This window comes from Sinocyclocheilus grahami, unplaced genomic scaffold (assembly GCF_001515645.1).
Source record: "Sinocyclocheilus grahami isolate Dianchi unplaced genomic scaffold, SAMN03320097.WGS_v1.1 scaffold45.1, whole genome shotgun sequence".
Classification (NCBI taxonomy): Eukaryota; Metazoa; Chordata; class Actinopteri; order Cypriniformes; family Cyprinidae; genus Sinocyclocheilus; species Sinocyclocheilus grahami.
This window is the reverse complement of record NW_015505224.1, coordinates 974,411-998,325: the sequence shown is the minus strand read 5'-3', so window position 1 is coordinate 998,325 and position 23,915 is coordinate 974,411. Positions and strand designations below refer to the sequence as shown.

Sequence of the window (23,915 nt, the reverse complement as noted above, 5' to 3'; positions counted from 1 at the left end):
CACTGGATACAGAAATATCATGAAAGATTTAAGGCAGCGTTATTTTTTTACCCACAGACTTTGCGTGTTCAGCTCGTTCACTTTGTATTAGCAGGCAGGGGAAGCATCGGACAGGGAACGAGCCCTGTTGGGGAAAGTGCCAAAACGTGTCAGCTCCTCTTAACCATCCACTTACCCCCAAGTCTGCGAAGGGCCCATCGTAGAGGGCCAGCTGGGCGACCCGACACCTGTCCCTGTTAGCCAGGGTCTGCGGCGTGCTGTAGCCACCTCTCAGTGCGTTCTCCTCAGCCAGCAGGCCCTCCAGCTCCGGAGTGGCGCCTCCCGTGACCAGTGTCCGGATCAGGGTGAGGATATTATCATTGAAGTATGTCTGCCAAGATAAAGGAGAGGATCCGGACGTGAGCGCCATTAGAGTCACAACTCAAGACAGTCAGGATTTTGGAGCTGTCCCAAGCACTGTTATCTAGACCCTGATCTGTCTCTTCTCATTTCACTCCCTGGGAAGGGAAGAGACACGGGAATGCAATTACGCCAGCTGTTGTTGTTGTTGTCGTCGTCTCCTCCCCACGCACATTCATTTTGGTAACACCAGCCACGCTTAACAGGGGAGCGTTTTGCACACGAGGACATTTTAATTATCATTATTGTAGCTAATTGTAGATTACATACAATGAAGAATAGATCTCATAACACAACAAGTCGGGGACATTTATCTTGTACAGTGGGGTCCAAAAGCCTGAGACCAGTAGTGAAAGTTTTAGCATTTTTTAACAGTTAAGATAAATAGTTGAATCGGTTTGCTTTAATGATAATATGTTTAGGTAAAGCATGAGGAGCCATGTTATCCTGCATTCATTAACATGGTTAGTGTCATAATTTAAATAGTGACCTACAAATATTTCTTATTCACTTCACCTCATAACATTTATACACTACTATTTAAGGTCTGGGTCAGTAAGATTTTTTAATGTATAATGGTTTTCTATTTTTTGAAATGCAATTTATTCCTGTGATGACAAAGCTGTATTTTTAGCATCAAGTTTTCAGTGTCACGTGATCTTTCAGAAATCATTCTAATATGCTGATTTGCTGCTAAAGAAACATTCCTTATTATTATCAATGTTGAAAACATTTGTGCTGCTTAATTTTTTTTGCCCCCAGGATTCTTTGATGAATAGAAAGAACAGCATTTATTTTTGAAATAGGAATCTTTTGTAACATTATAAATGTATTTACTGTCACATTTGATCAATTTAATGTCTACGCTGAATAAAAGTATTAATTTCTTTTTTTTTTAAATGTTGCTGATCCCAAACTTTCTAACAGTAGTGTATTTTAAATCCTAAAAAGTATCTTAATTCCATCATTCAATCAGATTCTGCATCCTTGACAGTGGTTTAAAGTGGTTTCTGACTTGTGGACCTCACTGTATCTTGTCCATCAAATGTTCTTCAGTGTCACTGATGATAAAGTTGTCAAATGATTAACGTATAAAAATAAAAGATTCCACTAAGATCGCAAGGTCGTTTGTGTGAGCACCAGAGGGCTGTGTCGCCACGAGATCGTGCTAGAGTGACACCTCTCCGGGCCCCTGACAGCAGCATTCATCCGAATGATGGATGAGAGCTGTCTATTAGCAGGCTTCACCTTTGTCCAGAGTGAAATGCACTTGAAGGCTGCTTTGTTCTAGCTTCACTCAAAGTGAAAGGTACTGGAATTAAGCCATCATATGGATAAGGGGATAGCAGCGGTCGTATGTGGTGAGGGGGAAGAAAAGAAGAAGAGAGAACGGGGAAAAAGGGAAAAAAAGGTATCTTTCCTAATCTACCCAAGATGACATTGTTAGGAGATTAGAGCTCTTGGACCCCATAGCAGCCCACCTTTGCATGTCAAGGCATGCCATTAAAGAAAACTTGAGCACTTACCTTGTTAAAAGATCTAATAAGACTCTTGAAAGTTCATTTCATGACACATTATATGAGGAGTCTTGGCAACAACTTTCCTTTTGATGTCAGCGCCACTGACAGTGCTGTCTGATCAATGTGGCATTTCATTTACCAACCTCTGCCTACTGGTAACGCCTGAGCCCTACATCTAAAGCACTGCACAGCCGGAGGATGTCTCTTTCCTATACATTATTTCAGAGGATTAGCAGTGAGACATGCCTTCATGTAATTCTATATGACATGCCATGATGGGAGAGAAATGACTGTGCACCTTTTGGCGGGTTGCTATGTTCACCATATCACTGGCTGCTTTTGAATACGAACGGAAAGATCATCTGAAGCCTAGCAGATAATATGAAGGATCCTTCACACAATGAAAGGATCTGAATCGACTTATTCTGCGGGGATAATTTCTTTAACGGATTTATGTATGCTAACCTGTTTAAAGGAATTCAAATCAGTAAACAGGTGTCAACGTGGCAGCTGTTTAGCCACTAACTCACCGCACTCATCAGGGAGTCCAACACGCTGATGGCGAACGCGGTGCCGCAGGCAAACGGCTGGGTCAGATACAGCTCCGTATCTGGGTCGTCATCGTCGTCTTGGTCCAAAAACTGAACGTTGGAGTCATTCACTGCAGCACAAAGAGAGATGGTTTACAACCGGGAAAAACAACTGTGCAGAAGAGTCAATCAATGTCCTTCAAAGGGTGAAGTGGAGTGTCTCACCAACCAGCAATAAACGGGTTAATGAAGTCAAATAAACAATGAGCAAAAAAAAAAAACTGCATGCACGTCAGTGGGCATGCATTCTGGAGATTAATACAGGTTGAAATAGTGATACCTGCACAATGCAGTACCCAAAAATGGTGGATCTATCTTGAATCTGAATAACTTGGAAGGGATAGTTTACATAACAATGACATTTCTGTTTCCGAGAGAAGTTGTGATGTCTGATGTGTAAATGGATTGTTCTTTGGAGTTTTGGGTTTTCAATAAATAACACTAAACAAAAATTATCTGAATAGTTTGTTAATAAATGGGACTGATCCTGATTACTGACTCAATCATTCAGTCACAGCGGTAACAATAAAAGGGGAAGATCATCAGTAAATAAAGACTTACATTTTTCTTTGTTAGTTTCTCATACAGCTATTCTATGACTTCAAAAGATTTGGGATATAGTAAACAAGTATTCTGACCTACTTTTATTAAGCTTTTGGATCCTTTTTTAAACTTGAAAGCCTCAATCCCCATTCATCGTAATTGCATGGAGAAGAGTGACGAGTATAATTCTTTGAAATTTCTCTTTTTGTGTTGTACCAAAGAAAGATAGTTCTACATATCTGGAACAACACAAAGATCTATGAATGATGACAGAATTGTTATTTTTGGGTAAACTATTACTTGAAGTGTTATTTACACTTCTATTTACTTAAAAGTGAAGTTTACAATTGGCAAAAAAAAAGTCAAGTTACAGAGCACCCTTGTAAAAATTTAGGTCCACTTATATAAAAGAACCCGTTTTTAAACAACAGCAGCAGTCAGACTGCTTTGAGGCTATTGTGTATGGTCTCAGCGGCCAATGTATAGAGACAATGCCCTGAAATCCTGCTCGGTTTGAACACAGCCTCACACAATCTTTGTTTCACCCCCTTTCAAAATCTATGCTTCAGAGATTAGGGCCAGCACCAAAATAAATAAATAAAAATAAACAGCTTAAAGCAAGGTTTGATCTGTGTTTCTTTTTTTTTCTAATTTGATTTCTTCCCAGACTTCCTGTGAGCTAAGGAAGAGAAATGTCAGTCTTTCAGACAGGCCGCTGATGAAAAGGAGCCTGGGCCAGAGAATTGAACTGCAGGGAGATGCTATGGAAACAGCCACAAGGACAGACTCGCATGATCAAAGGCCTAGTGATGCTCTGAGAAAGAAAGAAAAAAAATCCTTAAAAAAAGGCCAAAAACAAGACAGTCAATTTCAACCAGAACTAAGGATAAAAATGTGTTCAAAGTGATGCCATGGGAGCAGGCCTCAGCTGCAGCGAGAGAAATCAAGACAAGCCGATGAAGGAGGCAGTGCATCAGAGTAGCGGAGGACAAAGGCGCAGCTTACCCAGTTCTGTTATCATTTGTATGTTGGTTCCACTGTTTTTTTCCTGACTGAATGAAACCAAAGGCAGTAGTTTGCCAGGCTTAGCTAATGATGATAAAACAGTGTTGAGGGGAGACAGTTATTGAAACAAGTTCAAAGCCAGAGAAAGAGAAAGCATAAACGAGAGTATCATGTCAAGAGTGGGATTAGAAATCTAAAGGTAGTGTGTGAGGATGAAGCGCTTCTGTGAGAACTCCATGGAACAGTTCGGCCGTGTTTGTTCATGATAACGGGGATGTCGTGCAGGCTTAGGTATCTACTGCACTGCAAATAGGAGAGAGATTACTATGAACCATTTAGAAGAGAAAACGAATCGCTCTAAACATGTTTTTCAACATGTTTCTGGTGTAATCGTACATGTTCCAACACTAAAACTGCAGGCCTGATTTACCAAGCGCTCCATTGACAGTCAATGATTCGCTCGTGTACAGAATCTGCTGATAAAGTTGTTTCAAAAATGTTGCATTTTACGCTACATTTAGGCTAAACATTTTTCAATCTGTGCAAAGAACTTCTAGTTGAGTTATTACAACAAAAACTTAGTATAGTTTGATCCACTGAACAGATGACAGTATGCTGTGTGACAAGAATATGAGAAAGAAATGGATGAAAAAAGAAAGGAAAATGATTGGAGAAAAGACTTCAGGTGATGCAGCAATGAAAATAAGAAGAGTGATCAACCCATGTGGGGGTTTTTTTAATGGCTGATGGCCCATGTATTTGTATAAAAAATGTAATGATGACAAAAAGATATACATTTTACACAATTTTAATATACATATTTAATATATATTTTATATACACTACAGCTCAAAGGTTTGGGATCAGTAAGATTTTTTATGTTTTTGAATGCAGTCTCTTATGTTCACCAAGGCTGAATTCATCAAAACAACTGTTTTCTGTATTTGTATAAAAAATGTAATGATGACAAAAAGATATACATTTTACACAATTTTAATATACATATTTAATATATATTTTATATACACTACAGCTCAAAGGTTTGGGATCAGTAAGATTTTTTTATGTTTTTGAATGCAGTCTCTTATGTTCACCAAGGCTGAATTCATCAAAACAACTGTTTTCTATTTTAATTTTTTTTCTTATGATGCAAATCTGAATTTTCAGCAGCGATAACACGAGTATTCAGTGACACGTGATCCTTCAGAAAATATTTTAATATAATATAATTTGGTGCTCAAGAAATATTTCTTATCATCATCAATGCTGAAAACAGTTTTGCATTTTTTATTTTTTTTAAGTATTGATCGTTCCAAAAAAACAATTTATTTTAACTAAAATTCCTATGTAACTATGTAAAATATTGTACAGTCACTTATAATAAATTATAAATTCCTAAATTTCTTTAAAAAAAAAAAAAAAAAGCTGAATTCATCAAAACAACTGTTTTCTATTTTAATTTTTTTTCTTATGATGCAAATCTGAATTTTCAGCAGCGATAACACGAGTATTCAGTGACACGTGATCCTTCAGAAAATATTTTAATATAATATAATTTGGTGCTCAAGAAATATTTCTTATCATCATCAATGCTGAAAACAGTTTTGCATTTTTTATTTTTTTTAAGTATTGATCGTTCCAAAAAAAACTATTTATTTTAACTAAAATTCCTATGTAACTATGTAAAATATTGTACAGTCACTTATAATAAATTATAAATTCCTAAATTTCTTAAAAAAAAAAAAAAAAACCTGCCACCACACTTCTGAATGGTAGTTTATATCAACAATATAAATTAATTTCATTTTATGAGTGATTTATGTGTGCAATGTATTCCTTCACTTACTAAGGGCGGGCATGTGATTTTTTTTTATTTTTTACTCAAAACATTTTAGATATAGTTTCCTGTCAGCAATGAATATTCACAGGAAAACAGAATTTAAGAAACAACCAATTCACATCACTATAAACAATGTAACTCGTGCTAACTACACTATTATCATGTCTACAATTCTTGAGAGTATTATTAGCTTGAATATCCAGCTTTTACTTCTTGAATTACAGAAGGACATTGCCAAGAGGCTGAAAATATCCTCTCAACTCAAAGTCAAAGTCTCGCTTTTAAATTAGTCAATGTCAAGTATTAGTCAATGGCTTTAATGACAGATGATATGGAGATCTTTCATATAAGATTATACTGATTATTCTTGAGTTGCTCTTTCTTCTTTTTTGAATATTTATTTCACCTCTACCAATATGCCAGAAACCTTTAGTAAATCAGGCCCCATGTGTCCAAGATGTAGGACTTTGCAACCCCTCAGGGAGGAGGACTTCTGGATCTCGTGTTAAGAGGACAGATGTACATACGTGTATGTGTGCGTGTGAGGAGCGTGTTTTGCATGAAGTTTTAAGCGTCTGTGAGGCCCTTTATTTTTTGAAGCCTTTCTGGTGTAACTCGCTGTAATTGGGTCAGTGGAGAGTTGGAGCGACTGGTCTCTGGTGCTTTAGTGCCCTCTGAGGTCTAAAACTTTCATGAGTCCCCCCATCATGGGAATAGTGCCACCCTCATTGTTATTTATAAATGGATCCATTTTGCTACTACATGCTTTTTTTCACTCCCTATAAGTCTAGGTCTCTTCCAGTGCATTAAAGGCACAACTGACCAAGTCGGTGAAATATTCAGGTGCGCCATTACACACATCACAGACACACACTTCATAAGGAACACATCAGCGTGGCTTGATACGGGAGTTTAGATTCTAATCACACTTGACTTTGACATGTTAGCAGTATGACTGCAGTCGCGTCTCACCAAGTTCAGTTATGATCGGGATGTTTGATCCCGTGGTGATGGATGCCTGCCGCACTAAGCCGTGCACTGGACTGTTATCTGCAGATGACCTATCCATCCCTGGAGGTGTGAAACCTGGAAGAGAAAGAGGAAAGAGACTGTCGCATTACACTCTGCTTATGGTGCCAAAACAGATTCAAGGTTTGCAATGGTGACCAAACCAGTAGCTTAACAGTCAGGCAATGCAAATAAGATTTTCTTGGTATAATGCTAAAAGTAGTGAACATATAGTAGAGTTTGTGGTGGCAGGATACGAGCGTTCTGTCACTCCAGTCCAAAACAGTGAAATACAGATCCTCCGCTTTTAAGGGTCAGCTCAGGCATATTTAGCATTTGCTGCCTTCCATCAACTAGCAGGTATAAATTTTATATGCTGTTCATTTTGTTACCATAAAAGTGGTGAAGTGGATCCTGAAAACCTTTTATGTGAAATGCCATGAAATACAAGCAGGAGTGACAAGAGTATGAATTCACATGACTTGACACTTTTGCATTTCCTCAAGCTGACAAGTAAACACTTTAAATCAGTAATGCTATATGCATAATGCATTGGCCCTGTTTTGACATCCATCGACTGGAGAAAAATGCAAGTGTATAGTTTTTACAGTGACAAACATAATGCGGGGAAAAGATTCAGGTCACAAAGTTTTCAAAGGGCTGCAGGATTCTGAACAGGGGTTGTCCTTCTTCTCAATGGGGAAGTTCAATAGACTAGCTCTCTCTGTAGCTCTAAACAAAAGAATATACAACAGAGAGAGACTAAGACTTCATCTTAAATGTGCAGAGAATAATCCCGTCTCCTGTTGTGTGAATTGTGAAGACATCAGATATGCAGTGACAGTCAGAGTCGACCATCTGGCATACTGAAAAGCATTTTAGCATCAGCTGATAAATCAGAGCAATTGGATACCAATAAACAAGAGCAATGTTACTGTTTTTTTTTCTCTCTCTCTCTCTCTCTCTCTTTGGTATTGGTATTTTATGCTGTAAAGCTTCTGAACAATTCAATGCAAGAATATTCTGAATATACATGAATATAAAATATACATGCAAGAATATTCAGATATTAATCAGAATTTGGTCATATTCTGTCATAACCAGATTAAGACAATATTCTGATCCCTATGAATAAACAGCTGGTTTGTGCCTGTATTAAGCAGAGTATTTTGAGTCATAATATTAGACTATTGACTGAAACTATTGTTAATTTCATTAACAAAATCATAATAAAATATGTATTTTATGACTACGACAAGATGAAGACAAATCAACAGTGAATAATTATACATCAACTAAATGACTAAATCAACATACAATATCGTTGATGTGACAAAATCTGTCCAAAAAAAATCTGCCATCAAACCTTCTCAGTGACTAACTGTAGATCTAAACTGAAATAATTCCAAACATAGATCTTGTCTATACTCTTTGCAATTGAGTTTGCTCGATAAATGCACTTGAGCAACTTCTGTACCACAATACATATTTTTTTTTGTTGTTGTTTTAGTAAAAATACATTAAATGGGTCATATGATGCGATTTCAATTTTTCCTTTCTCTTTGGAGTGTTACAAGCTCTTGGTGCATAAAGAAGATCTGTAAAGTTGCAAAGACTAAAGTCTCAAATCCAAAAAGATATTCTTTATAAAAGTTAAAGAGTCAGCCATGCCTTGGTAAAACTAACGACATTATTAACTGTCTTGATATTTACTTTGAAAGCTGAAGCGATTATGGTAAGGGGCGTTACATTTCAGACACGTGTTTGTGGTGTTCGGGCCAATCACAATGCACTGGGTCAGCTGGCCAATCAGAGCAGACTGTGCTTGTCAAAGGAGGGGGCTTTGTTGAAAACGACATGTTTGAGAGAGGCGGGGCATAGAGGACCTACAATAATGTAAAGTATTTGAAAAATAATGTGTTTCTTTTTACATTAAAGCATGTCAGCATATTCTGTTACACCAAATACACAAAATAATGATCTTTACAATAGCATCATATGACCCATTTAATATAATATTAATATTAACAATGTCACTGCTTCAGCTTTTGAGTTTTACATAGTGTACAGTAGAGAGAGTGTTTATATTTCTGATAATAATAAATCAGAAAATTACATAATGTAAAACAAACCATGCACATGCTTAGATGAAAGTGCAATAATTCTGTAACAATTAATCTATAATAATCAACAGTCATGATAGGTAAACATGATTATAATTTTGAGCAAACGAACTGTGATTATCAGTTTAACAATTATGCAAAATGTGACTAAGATTTAATTGACTAAAACTACTGTAGACTAAAATTCAACAACAACAACAAGTTGACTGCATTTGATAAAAACTAAAAAGGACATTTGACACAGGACTAAGAAAAAACACACACAGCTGCCAAAATTAACGTTAACTGAAACTGAATATTCATTGTTGAGCATCTCCAAACAAAGATATTATGTTTTGAGAATGTGATATTAAAGACAGTTGTCAATGAAGCAACAATATTGAAGACCATCTCCAGTACAGCATTTCCAGAATTGAAAAGCAGAGAAAGATTGTTTGTGTTTACAGTAGTTTATACAGATTATTTTGATAAAATTTTTACAGAAATATCCCATTTTAATTTAAACATGTTAAAATTGTCTACTATCTTTTAACGTTTGACATAAAAAATAATTAAATACCAATCTAATTTAAGGCCGTTATTTCAAGCCTAACCACATTTCACTTGGCCATGTGCAACTGTGTGTTTATTGTTGCACATCGATCAAACAGACATACACACAAACCTTAAAGTCATGCTCTAAATTCTGCCTTGGGTTGTAGTTTTCAATGATAATGCATTATGTAGCTTGGACTTTGTGTACTTTATTCAAAAACCCCTAAAGCACTTCTAGTAGTGCCCTGTGTAGTACTTTCTCCTGGCAAAAGGCTAGCTGATTTATTCAATAACACCTTCTGCACAAGTTTAATAAGCCTCACTGAAATGACGAGGGGCTGAGGGCAAGAATATTACCAGAGATGATGTGGTATGATGTAATTTGTTACACCTCTATCTCATAAAGATTTCAATACAATCATTTTTTTAAATACATTTCTTATATGGATCCTTCTGCCTTAAAGAAAATTAAATTATGATGTGTAATCATGTAACATTAATAATAATAATAATAAAAAATAACAAAATGAATCATTTGTTATTTCTATGGGTGCAAATGTTTACTTGGGTTTACTCTGAGAACAAAAAAACTGTTAATTGCGGGATAAAATATGTTCTAATATGCTCAGTGTTAATGAAATAAATCTTTATTACACACTATTGCTCTCCTGTTGATCATGCCAGATGTTGAGTTAAATTAATTGAGAGCGTAGTAACGACCAGGCCCGCATGGAATCAGTGCACAGATTTCCACAGAACTAGAAATGCCCATCAGTCACAAATTTCTACACATCCCATGTCTCTCCTGCAATTTTATTTAATAATTTTGCTAATTTGATTTTGTGTACAGTCACCAATAAGGATGCAGTACTCTCACTTAATACACTTTACAATGTTTAAATCCACAGAATTCCCCCAACTCAGCACAGATATTGCAAACAGATTCCTTCTGGGCCTGATAATAACATATTCTTCAACAGTATGATTAAAAGCTATAATCATCCAGCACAGAGGGATGTGCTCTTCCCAACACTACTACACACTGTTCAGCGTGAGCCTTTGAGACAATTATGGACACATTTCATCTAAAAGCTGTCATTATGAAGCTTTAAATCCATCTTTCTGTGCAAAAAGTGGATACTCAATAATGGTTGCGATGTTAATTGTTGTGGGCCAGCTTGTGCGGTGTGTGTAATTTACGTAATGAAGAGCAGCTGAGAAAGTGAAGCTGCTGATTTGTACAGTCTGTTTAATGATGATGAATCCTGATGGGCACAAGAGGGTTACATGTTTATCTGAATGCATAAACAATCTGTTCGAGTCAATTTGTCGGCAAACAAATCTGCCGCGGTCCAGCAATTGGAGGCAAATACGCAATCTGCACAAAAACATTAGGGATGCTTTTTTTTCAGAGCTTTGATTACAACATATTCTTCAACAGTATGATTAAAAGCTATAATCATCCAGCACAGAGGGATGTGCTCTTCCCAACACTACTACACACTGTTCAGCGTGAGCCTTTGAGACAATTATGGACACATTTCATCTAAAAGCTGTCATTATGAAGCTTTAAATCCATCTTTCTGTGCAAAAAGTGGATACTCAATAATGGTTGCGATGTTAATTGTTGTGGGCCAGCTTGTGCGGTGTGTGTAATTTACGTAATGAAGAGCAGCTGAGAAAGTGAAGCTGCTGATTTGTACAGTCTGTTTAATGATGATGAATCCTGATGGGCACAAGAGGGTTACATGTTTATCTGAATGCATAAACAATCTGTTCGAGTCAATTTGTCGGCAAACAAATCTGCCGCAGTCCAGCAATTGGAGGCAAATACGCAATCTGCACAAAAACATTAGGGATGCTTTTTTTTCAGAGCTTTGATTATAGGGGAAGGATATAATACACACTTGCTCAGAATTGCATGCGTATACTAATAATGAACATGCATATGCATGAAATGAAATGAAAAATCCAAAGACACTTATTTAATGTTTGCATAAAGTGTCTAGTTATTGTGTTTCTAGATGCACAAACATATGAAACACGAGTCATGCTTTTATCCCTTGTTTTATTAAACCATTTTGCCATATAATTGGACCTTGTTGTCTTTGAAAGCACACAGCAAATGATTGGTTTCACAGTCTAAAGCTCTTGAGGCGTATTCTCTATGCGCTGAAGTATTCTTGGCCACTCCTTACCTTGGGAATTAGCCTGCAAGACCCCAATGCTGTCATCAAACTGCATAGATTTGATGTTAAGAGTCGCCAAGATGCATTCCTTGTCCTGCAGTGAAGCATCATCGATATTGTTCTGATTGGCTGACAGGATAACGCACATGTCACAGAGGTTGATGTTGACGGCCCTTAAATCAGCTCGACTTAATGGCGTACCCTTCAGCGGAGAGAGAGGGGAAAGAGGAAGAAAGATGAAAACAAATTAAAGATGGCACAGGAGCTCAGGGAAATTAGTTAACAAGTATTTACTTTTCTAAAGGCAGTGACATTCAGCTGATCTAACTATGTGCTGAGGGAAGAAGAGATGTGGTCTAATCTAAAAGGCTAGCCTTTGCTGACGGCAGCTTCGTTTTTCATACACAGTCAAGCTAATGCTAACAAGCACTACAGCAAGAAGCAAAGCCTGAGATTCGCACGGCAAAGAGACACCAGAACATCAACACTTGAGAACAAATTGTGGTGGCACTTTTCAAAGCAAAAAGCTGGTAATGTCTTACTCCTTGAAGCGCATGAACTCATAACATTTACAGATGACCTCTTTTCTCCAAGTGTAAAAACTCTATGCTCATTTTCAATGCGTGTACTCACAGGTAAGATGGAGACTTTAGGGAAGTTGTGAAGGGTTTCCCACTCTCTTCTCAGATAATCTAATGAGCCCACAAACACGATGGGCTTTAGCTCGTGGTAATGGAAGTTGCTTGCTCTCAAAGGCATCACCAAGTTTCGAAGCCCCACTAAAGCTGATGTGACATCTCCAAATATACAGACTACTACATGTCCACTTAAAACCGTCATGGAGGCCTCGCTGCGTGTCTGTGATGAAAAAGCCAGAAACAAATACGACAGTTACAATCTCATCAGCAAGAATAGAATAAGAGCTCATCAACTGCCATCCATACAAAAACTACATGAGCTGCAGGAGTAGTTTTTATATTGTTTAAAATGAAAAGGGGCAGAAGTTGTAAATGTTGTATTTAATTGATTGAAATGTAATCACATAATAGCAATTAAGTTTGAATGACACCATATGGTATTGTGAGGAAAAAGCACATTAAACAACAATAACAATTAAAGAGAGGAAACAATATCATTGTAGAAAATGGCAACAGCATTTATGCACGTTCAAGCACATTATCATCAAGCATCGTCAACAGTGTCTAAGTGAGTAAAATACATCTGTTTAGGATACTCAAAATTCAATTAATTTAGTAAAAGCAAATATATACTTACCCCCAAAATACTGTCATTAAATAAATAAATGTAATATTCTTACATCTTGACCTAAAAAAATATTGACTTTCAGTTCATTGTGCTCAAGGCAAATAATACATAACACGAGCAAAAAGGTTAGTGAGGTTTTTCATTACTTTGATCATAGGGAGAAAATACAATGTTCAAAATTGCATTCATATTCTAATAATAAACATACATATGCACAAAATGCAAATTCTGAAATTTCCCTTTAGTTTCATAAACACATTTAATGTTTGCATGTGTCTAAATGTGCAAACATGCAAGTTCAATTTGAACAAGAGACACGTGTGAAATAAATGTCACACTCCTCAAACATTTAAAACTTTACTTGGGGACTTTACTTTGAGGGGTTAGTGATGTCAGTAAAATTGTGATTCTCAAATTGTGAAACTAGACAAATTTACAGTACTATTGTAAATTGTATAATTATTGTTTGTGTAAATAAATAAATTATATTAATTTATATTAATATATATATATATATATATATATATATATATATATATATATATATATATATATATGCTTGCCTAGCAATTAAGATTTCATGATTGCAAGCTTTAATAATACTTGATTCAGTATTACATTTTTATCATGATATTGATCATATGAAAAAAATGTTGTTATTAGTGTGGTATATATTTTTTTAGTTGTTGCTCTGCTTTATTTAGGGTGATGTATCATGGTGCTGTAAGAACAGTGAATTAATTTTAAAGGATGTTATTAAAAAAATATGGTATTTTGTCATTTACAGTTCTCAAGATTTGTCAATTTGCTAAATTCTGGAAAAAAGAAAAAAAAAGGATCGACAACATTCTTGTGACTAGGTGGTGCTTGGAGGTTTCTGTCGGAGTAGAGATAGTAATTAACCTGAAAATTTTGTAAAGCACTTTTAAGACATAAAAACTGGCAATAACACTACAGTTATGAAGATACCTACCAGAATGACCTTCTCAATATCTTTGGACGGACACCAGTGAAACATTCCAGTAGAGTCGTATCTTTTCACATTAGCATCCATGTTCTCAATCTGCTCATTTCCCGGAATGAGTAGAGGGTCGTGTCTGAAATAGAGCATAAGAAGGAGAAAACGTGTAAGAAGAAAACATGTACGCTCGCCCTTATTTGCAAATGCAAGTTAGTAAAAAAAAAAAAAGTGACTTTTTAAAAAGGGAATTTATCTTCTGGGCTTAATTGTGACATTTGTCAAAGGACAGACTTTCAGCACATCTCACCAGACGTCTATTGACAATAAATAAGCAGTAAACAGGCCTGTGCTGACATGGCTTGTCATTGTCAGATTGAATTTGTGCATTGGACTCCATCATAACGGCAGCTCTCTCCGAGCTGCCAAGAATGCGGAGTCATCAAAGCGTCCGCGCCGGTGACAGCACTGGAGTGGAAGAGATGGAGCCGGAGCACTTCAGTGACTGAGTGGCACCAGAATGGAACGCCAATTACCGGCTTTTACTCCGCATCGCTCCTGACGTGATGCGTCCAACGGTAAAAGCTTTAACAGAGCCGCACTTTAAATATTTTAGGAATTTGCCCAATCACATTTTGCTCCCCCAAACTGCCATTAATGTTTCAGCAGCGTGTCACGTCCAAACAGGCTAACCTATATCAGCGCGTCCTGCAGAAGCTGATCTGTGGGGCATGTTGACCGTGAAAGAAGTTCCAGCGCTCAGGCACAGCTCGCATTCAACCCCCTTGAAAGCTTTCTAAACAGCTTGGTAGCAGAACTATACGACTGAAAACCTGAATTCACAAACTAAATGTGCGGCCATGTTCATTTGATGTCTGGTCTGGGGATGTTTGGTATGAATGGCAACTCACAAAATTGGCATTTTGAGCTTGTTATTGTTGCATTCTCTCTGCCTCAAATACAGATTTCTTGGTAGTAATCAACATGGACACGTCTGCACGTTTAATATTCTCCATAAAGAAAACAAGAAATATATATATATACATATACAGTATAAACCTATGATCTCTTAAAATTTTTTAATAAATCTGCAAAAATGTCAACAATTCTGTGTTTTTCTGTCAATATGGGGTGCTGTGTGTACATTAATGAGGGAAAAAAATGAACTTAAATGATTTTAGCAAATGGCTGCAATATAACAAAGAGTGAAAAATTTAAGGGGGTCTGAATACTTTCCGTACCCATTGTAAACAGATACTCTTTTTTTCATTAATTCAAAAAACGAATTATTGCAAATGTGATGTTTCATTTTTTTTTTAAACATTCTTAAAACAAACAACCACAAAAAAAAAACTAACATCATCTGTCATCTGTAAACATTCAGTCATTTGTTGCACAATTTTATGCAGCATAAATATATTGTCTTAGAATTGTCCAATAATTGCAAATTAGTACAATAACAACTAGGGATGTGTGATGTATATTAAATATTTACAATATATTTGTAATGATTTAGCTGACAATATAAATTCATTAATATTGCAATGACTTTAAATATGTTTGGCTATTTTTTTTTTTTTTTTACAAACGACTGTCAACAGACCAGTTTGGGATCCCTGTAAATGCTGAGAAAATGAACATTAAAGCACAAAAAATAGGCACGGTTTTATTTGTAAGAGGTGGAAGCACCACCAAAAATAATAATATAATAAAATAAAAAATTACATAAATACTGTACAACTACTGGTACAACATACAGTGAATTTCATATACTGATAACATATACTGGTATTCAAATTTTTTTTGAAAAAAAATTCATTTATCTTTTTGATTTTTTGGCTGTTAAACCAGTTCCTGAGTCATGTGCTAGGCCTATGTGTGTATTTTATTTTAAGGTATGTTATAATTTGTCTCCCTCAGTGACTCGAATTGATACTCCACTATTTCTGATGACAGTTTTTAAGAGAAACCACAGAACTCTTGTAAATGCAAAAAACTGTCAACTAAACCCCACCGTACAGCATTTTACTGGGCCTGAGACAGGCCAAAAGGCAGCCTTTGAGGAAATGGCCTCAGGGCAGACTACAAAGCCCCATCTCTGAGACGTGGCTGCAGGGGAACATGCTCTCTCTCTGAGCCTGCTCGACCCAGCTATTACTGATATCATCATCCACAGATTAACATCCATTTACAAAGGATTTTAACAAACAAAAAACATGAAAGCCTATATTTTTTAAACCAGTCTTGTCTGGTAATATATATATATCTGACAAATAAAATGCATGTGATGTAATTTAACTGATATAACAAAACCGTGCCTGTTATGCCTTGTTCTGTAACACGCTGCAATTAACACAGCACTAAATGAGGTTTGTAAATTGCATTAGCCCCTTGATAATCACACTAATAATGAATGATGGGACCTCTGCTTCACCTTCTATATTTGCATAACGTCAGATAATATTCTGGAAAATTAATTTACACTTAAAATAACTGCACTGACATCTTAAATTTTGCCAAATTTCTAATTCAAATACTGCATATGCAAAGTTCAACAATGGATGTGTGGAAGTAAAAATGTGGAAATTCTGGTCATATTACAAACCTCATAATTACTGTTTTCCTTTTTTTTTCTCTCTCACCTTCCTAAGCAGGTTAATTCAGTAACACGATCCTCTGACGTGCTGTTTTCGACTGTGTTTGATTGCTAAAATCACATCAGAAATGTGTCGATTAGCATGCTCGCATGAGATGATATCAGGCTGTGTGCAGGTGCTAATAACAGTGAAAGCATTTAGTGCTTTTACACCCCGACTGAATATTTCATTATGTGGCGCGTGTTTCACCACTCACTCTGCGGACCTCTGTCATTTCAATCTCCCCTCAACATACTGACTGGCGCAGTGCACCTCTGCCAAGATAGCTATCTCTCACCCGCTGTCAGAGCCGCCTGCCAGTCACAAGCACAATCCAACGCTCCACACCACTCCAGAATAAAACATCTGACGTTACTCGCTGCTGCTAGGAAACCCGACAAATGCATTGTGACTTCCTACAATTAGATGTGTTGTGTCTCCTTTGAAGTGTTCAAGCGTGATATTGTTATTGCATAATATTTCAGATGTTCTAAATAAACTTTTTTGAAATATAAAATTCTGGAATTATTAAGATTATTATATTACTGAATTTTCAGCAGTCATTACTCCATTCTTCAGTGTCACATTATACTTCAGAAATCATTCTGAAATGCTCATTTAAAATATTATTGGTACATTTTATCAGTAATAGTTTTTGTTATTTTCAATGTTGAAAACTGTTTTTGCTGCTTAATATTTTTGTGGCAATCATGATACATTTTTAGGATTCTTTGATGAATTGAAACAAAACCAAACAATTTATTTGAAATATAATTTTTGTAACATTATAAATGTCTTTACTGTCACTTTTTTGCTTCATTTTTCTTCATTTTACTTAACCCAAACATTTGAGTGGTTGTGCATCACTGTTTCAAAAAATATATACAGAAAGCAAAAACAGTTTTGAGCATTTATAATAAAAATAAATGTTTATTGAGCACCGAATCTGGATATTATAATGATTTCTGTATGATCATGTGACACTAAAGACTGGAGTAATGATGCTGAAAATTCAGCTTTGGCATCACAGAAATAAATTGCATTTTTAAAATATATTAAAATAGAAAACATCTGTTTTAATAATATTATTTGAATGTTATTCTGTAATAGTATTTACCAATATTACTGTATTTACTGTATGTTTGCCAAATAATTGAATAAATGTAGCCTTGGTGACTTGTTTCAAAAACAAGAATTAAGAATTGAAAAAGAAACTGTTTTGAATGTTAGTGCATCTTCCACTTGATTTAATTTTTGCAAACAACCAAGCCAAAAACACTCACTTTAAACAGACATATAATCTGAAAATAAAAGGCCTGGAGTACTTTATAGGAAACTAGCAGGTACCGTAAGCGAGACAGAAAGTTCTCCATCTAATTGGTATGTCCAGAGGAGCATCCTAGACGTGCATTTGGGGAATGAGAGAGCGAGAGAGAACAGAAGTTGCCCTGAGAGCCGGGCGAGCTGTTTTCAAACAGCGTCCAGCTATTCCAGCGCATCACTCGGCAGTCACTGGCTCCCCGAATCCCTCACCAGCAGTCTATGAAAGCAGCTCCTCGCTTTGAAAATTTTCCCTATCATGCAAACTGACAAAGGCATGCTTTTCAAAAACCCACAGCCAATCTGTTGATCATTATTTATTTACGACGGCCTGGAGGCGCAGAAGCCTGTAAAAACCATACTTGATATGGTATACGCTGGCTGTTTTTCCCTTTCCTGCTTGTTGAATAAAGTATCCCTAAGGCTCCCTCAAACAATCGCTTTTCATTGTGCATAAAACGCACCTTGTAAAGGCGAGGTATTTAATGTATGTTGTAATATATTGACAAGGAGGGCACAGGTTGAGGGAGTCCACAGGTCTGTCTTTGGTAATTTTGATGTTTCGCTGCAGGGCTCTGGCTTGAAAAAGCTTAGACCTAGAACAGAGGACCTGTCATCCAGTACCCAAGAGCCAGCTGAACACACAGGCACCCTAAAGCACAGAAAACTTTGACACCGCTTTGAAGCTTTTCAAAACAGGGTAAATAACTCCCAAGAATTATTATCACTTGTAGATCAAAGAGTCGATGCATACATTACATGGCAAACGGGGACCTTCAAATCTGCTCAGAAAAACAGTTTTGTGCTGTAAGTTAAGGAATAAAAACCAAAGATCCTTCTGAGCAATCGCTGAAAGCTATTTTTTTTCATTCCACTCGCAGTTTATTGTTTAAAACCGAGAGCGAAAAGAAACAATTGAACATTGATAATTTTCACTTGGAAAGCAGACTAAAGAGCGAGATCCTCTGCAGGGCTGACAGTTTACAGTATGTAAAATTCTACATAATTGCTTCTTTTGGGGGGGGATTCATGTTGGAGACCTCTGTCTGGGGTAATCATATAAGCTACAGAGAAATGCATTGTGGGTGGTGCACAAATGAAAAAAAAAGTAATACAATATTATGTTAAATATAAAAATGAAAAGTAAAAAATAAATGTAAAATACATTTTTAATTTATAATACAATATGTACAAATAAAATAGAACTGCTGTCTCATGTAATAATTTTTAATTAAATGTTACATTTTACAACTATTACTACAATATGTATATATACTGTATATATAAATTACATTGAAAAAATAAAACTACTACGTTTTATGTAAAAGTTTACAATTATTGCAGTAAAAATAAGCCTGCAACATAAAACTAGGATTATATACTAACTGAGAAAATGTGACTGGCTCTGCACTAAATTACAACACAATTTTTTTGCAACACAAACATACATACAGTCAAACATGTTGGCTATCACTTTGCAGAAAGTTGTCCTTTCCTCTAAACCTTCAGCAACACTTTCTCGCTCCACGGCGTGTCTCTGCATTTTTTACAACCTCTGCATAAACATCTCCTGGCCACATGGGCGGAAAGCCTTTTATCAGTCTAAATCAATTAGCGGCATTCTAATTCCAGCGGACAGGATAAAAGGAAGGTAATATTTGAATTCATTTTTGATTGCAATGATACATTTCACATATGGCCTTAAGTACGAAAAACACGCCTCACAGGGGTTCTCACAATAGATGAAGAGCCCCGAGGCTAAGTAACCATGCTGGCGTCTCTGATTGGTTGGCACCGTCATTAGTGCCACCGCTGTTTAAGAACTACATGTGGACGGGACTGGGGGTAGATGACAGCTGAGACTTTAAAGCAAGAGTATTTTTCAAACAGCTTTTCATAGCTGCTTTCATGACAGAAATATTTCAGCTCTATCATTAACCGCTGACAGGCTGACAGCTCAAACGCCTCGGCCTGAAAGGCCTGCTCTCCCCTCCCTCTCTCTCTCTCCCTCCACACTTTCTTTCTCCTTCTCCACTCCTCCTACTCCCACCATCCCAGCACCATCCGTCCTGTCTTTCCTTTTGAAGGCTGGAGGGAGCGTCTTGAAATCAATGTCTTACCTCATCATTTTGGGTGAGCAGTTGGGTGAATTTCGCATGCCTCCGTTGCGTTGCTTCTTTTTGGGCGACAGTGTTGACGGATGCTCATCTTCGACTGCAAACACATGCAAAGAGTGTCAGACTGTGGACAGCTTGGATTGTCAAGTGTGCTGGAGATGACATATTAAAGAACACAAAAGCCAACACTCAATCAATCATTGCAAAAAACACACAAATCTGTGAAGACCTCCAAAAATAGAAAGAGAACAGTGTTAGTATGGACAAAAGTACACTTAAAGAAGGCAAGTATAGACCTGAAGGACAACCATTAAGTTTTACACCCTGTTTTCCATGAATTTTCTTTTCAAAGAGTTGGTTTGAGCGATGTGCGTGTGTGGGGATTTATTTCAGTCCGTATCAAACTCTCTTTTACCTCTCTGTCATTGTTTGGAGGGCATGAGCTCGAACAATGACAGAGGGGAAGAAAAAAGAAAAAGAAGAGTAATTTGGTGTGTGGTTTTTAATGGATGACTACATGGCGAAATCAATCCTCATCACTCAGAGAGCTGTGAGTGATGGCTCCGCTGTGAGTCTGTCCCCCGTACCACAAGCACTCTCAGCGCTGAACAAGCACCCTGAACTGAGCCTTCTCTTACTGAAACGCCTCTTAAGAAGGACGTTACTGAGGGGCCTGTGAATGTCACAAGCTCTCTGCTTTATAAACACATCATGTGCGAGTGTTAAAGCTGCCTGAAGGTTGAGCTTCGTTGGAGATGTTATGGATATAGAAAGGTGAAATATTCAAAAACTATAGCTTTACTTAAAGGAATAGTTCACCCAAAAATCATTTATTCACTCTCATGTCATTCCAAACCTGTATGACTTATTCGTTTAAGGAACACAACAGGAGAAATTTTGAAAAATGTACATGCTCCTTTTTTACACATATAACATCAAATTCTGGCCTTTGCATCTAAAGTTGCCATATCTGCCAAACTGAACAACTTGAATTTGAGCTTTATTTTATTTATGGTGCTTTAACAGCTTTGGTCACTGCATGGATCAGAAAAGCATGTAAATTTCCTCAAAATTTCCCCACTCCTATTTTTTTGGTGAACTGTTCCTTTAAGTTGGGGAGAAAGCGTCCACTATGTTGTGATAAAAACTATTAAATATTTTCTGTCCTGGAATTGTATGTATAATTTCCATGTATACCACAGTACATGTTTTTTTCATTTCATCAAATTACTTAATATTTGTTATGCTCAACTGCTATATTTATAGTGTGCATCTTTTTTATTTATATTTGATATGATACCAGATACTGGACCCAACACGGTCTGATTTGTATTAGAGACAAACTAGTAACAGAAACCCAAACTCTAAAACACAGCAAGCTTGCTTTAGTGTGGCTCTGTTAGAAATTTATCAGCACAGCAAAATATTAGAGACGAATACTGCAGACGCATATACTTGTAGGTCTCTGATTTCCCTTTGTCATCTAATTGTTCAAATGAAAAAATACAAATTAAACAAAAAGATGCTGTCTGTGTCTTTACCAAATGCCAGTGCTTGACATTTGCAATTACACTGTGGAAGAAGCAATGTGAGACAGTAATCAACTTTAAAAATATCACTACTGATAAGATGGCGGTGCAGTGGCCCTTTGTTCCGTGTTATGGTTGTTGAGCGAGTGGCCTGGCTGGGCCGGACCGCTCTCTCCTGCCCTTGCTCCTCCAAATTAGGCAGCAGAGATTTACGAGCTACAGTGGTGCCCTTCAGTAAGAGGCTTAACAATGAAATAACTCCACCTGCAACACGGCCATTTCAGCAAGTCTCTGCTTGTTCCAAATTACATTACGGCACTTTTACAACCTCAATCAAAATAGGATCAGCCCACCAAAGTGTGATTACTGTTCCATACCCCGGGCAGCTATAGCCCTTGTTTTTTTGTGACGCTGATCAGAACGATTGAGCTAGACATCTGTCTCCTCTGCTTCAGACAGACAATGGGCTGAAGCATGCTTTAACACACAACAGAGATATAACATAAATAATTCTGTTTGTTTCGTTTAATTTGTTCGCACATTTTTACTATAATTCTGGACACTTTGTAAAATGTAGGGTGTTCATAACAACTGGCTTAGGTTTAAAACTCTGAGACCACATTGAAAATTACATTTAAACCTGGAATGGCGTGGAAATTAAATACATAAAATAATATGAAATATTTAAGATATGAAAGGAAAAATACATTGGTTTAGTTCTGAAAGTCCAAGACCACATTGAAAATCTAATTTGAACCTGGAAATGAACCAGAAGGAAGAAGAAAAAACAAGTAAAATGAATATTCAGATATATTTAAGATATGTATTTAAGAAATTACGTAATGATGTGAAATAAATCAGAAATATTTATGTAATGAAAAAAAATATTTAAAATTACTATAATTCTGAACATTTTATTTGTACAACTTAGGTTGCCCATGGCCAACAGGCTTAGGTCTATAAGTCTGAGACAACACTAAAAATAAAAATTTTAAATAAAATTAAACGAACAAACAAAAAATAAGATATGTAAAGAAAAACTGTTTAAAATACATAATGAAACAAATGTATAAGAAAAAAACTATTTTAAATAGTGGCCTTGGAGTCCACTGTATATACTGATGTGTAACCTAGCTATACTTCTTTCGATGGCAGTTTTGGTTACACACATTACACACACACACACACACACACACACACACACACACACACACTTAGTGTTGGGGCAGGGGGTACATTAGCCACTAGCTGCTCTACATGCATGCAGCAGTGACTGCAGGGACCCATGCAGGAGGAAGGGGTTGTCTGCGGCAGCACTGACTAATGTGTCCTAAGGCGCCACCTACAGTGCGTGGGGGTGAGCGTGGAGGACATGGTGCTGGGGCGGTAGCGGTATTTTCCGGGTAGGCTGCGGGCCCGGTTCAGACCAGCCAGGCTGAGGCGTGACTGTGAGGGCGGTGCCGGAGGGAGAAGACTTCCTTTACGGTTATTAACAAGAGGTACGGCAGTCGTGGAGCACTCTATAACCGGCAGCACACTGGAAAGAGTGTTGGGAACAGCCATGCTTTTGGCCAGTTTGATTGAGCGGTTCTGAAAAGTCGGTATAACTTCCTCCTTTACTGTCAAACAGTGGAAGACAAAAACAGGAGAGATGACTGTGAATTGGGTCAGTGACATATAAGAGTGCCTACGATAAAGAAAAGGCAAAATATAATCAAGTACTTAAAATTTTTTTATTTAAAACACGTGCCAAGTTTCTAGAAAATGTATTTTGTATTCATGTTGGTTTTGTATTCATGTTGGATTCATATAGTTTTGAAAAATGTTATACTATTTTTATGAAGCATTTAAATTAAATGAAAAATAAAAAGATTAAATGTATTATTGTTTTTCATTTATTATTAAATGTATTAACAAAAAATAACGCGATTAAAATATTTTAACACAGTTAACGCACTGGCCCCGCCCCCAGACCTGTACGTCATCTTACATTTCATTTAGTTGACTGTTGACAAATATGATGCAGGGTAATAACTCCATAAATGCAGTTATGCCATAAAATTCAAGATATTGGTGCAAAAAATGCCCCTGTATGAGTTTTTTCTCATATTTGTATATATAACATATCAAACGATATCACACGAGCAGCGAGAGCAATATCACAGGAGTGCTGACTTTGTCCCGATCTATCGTGAGTTTAAATGTGATTTTATACAACAGTTCAGTAAATAAGAAGCTGGTATTGTGTTATATTTTAAACACAATATTATGTGTTTTTGCTCAATTTTGCAGAGAACATATTATCTTTTAAGCCACAGCAGAATTGTTGCGTGTCTCC

At 36.7% G+C, this 23,915-nt stretch overlaps 1 protein-coding gene across 6 annotated transcripts in view; it reads right to left on the bottom strand.

The window, feature by feature from the left end:
• Window positions 1-23,915, bottom strand: part of LOC107582501 (calcium-activated potassium channel subunit alpha-1) — a 256,363-nt gene that overhangs the window by 5,657 nt on the left and 226,791 nt on the right. For 4 of the 6 annotated variants that reach the window (XM_016268378.1, XM_016268376.1, XM_016268377.1 and 1 more), the window contains 8 exons: window positions 20,052-20,145; window positions 13,991-14,114; window positions 12,385-12,609; window positions 11,761-11,953; window positions 6,870-6,983; window positions 4,058-4,141; window positions 2,450-2,580; window positions 176-370 (listed from right to left, as the gene is read on the bottom strand). In XM_016268378.1, coding sequence (XP_016123864.1) covers window positions 176-370; window positions 2,450-2,580; window positions 4,058-4,141; window positions 6,870-6,983; window positions 11,761-11,953; window positions 12,385-12,609; window positions 13,991-14,114; window positions 20,052-20,145 — 1,160 coding nt within the window. The remainder of the gene's footprint in view (window positions 1-175; window positions 371-2,449; window positions 2,581-4,057; window positions 4,142-6,869; window positions 6,984-11,760; window positions 11,954-12,384; window positions 12,610-13,990; window positions 14,115-20,051; window positions 20,146-23,915) is intronic. The other 2 variants (XM_016268375.1, XM_016268379.1) reach the window with 1 other exon arrangement.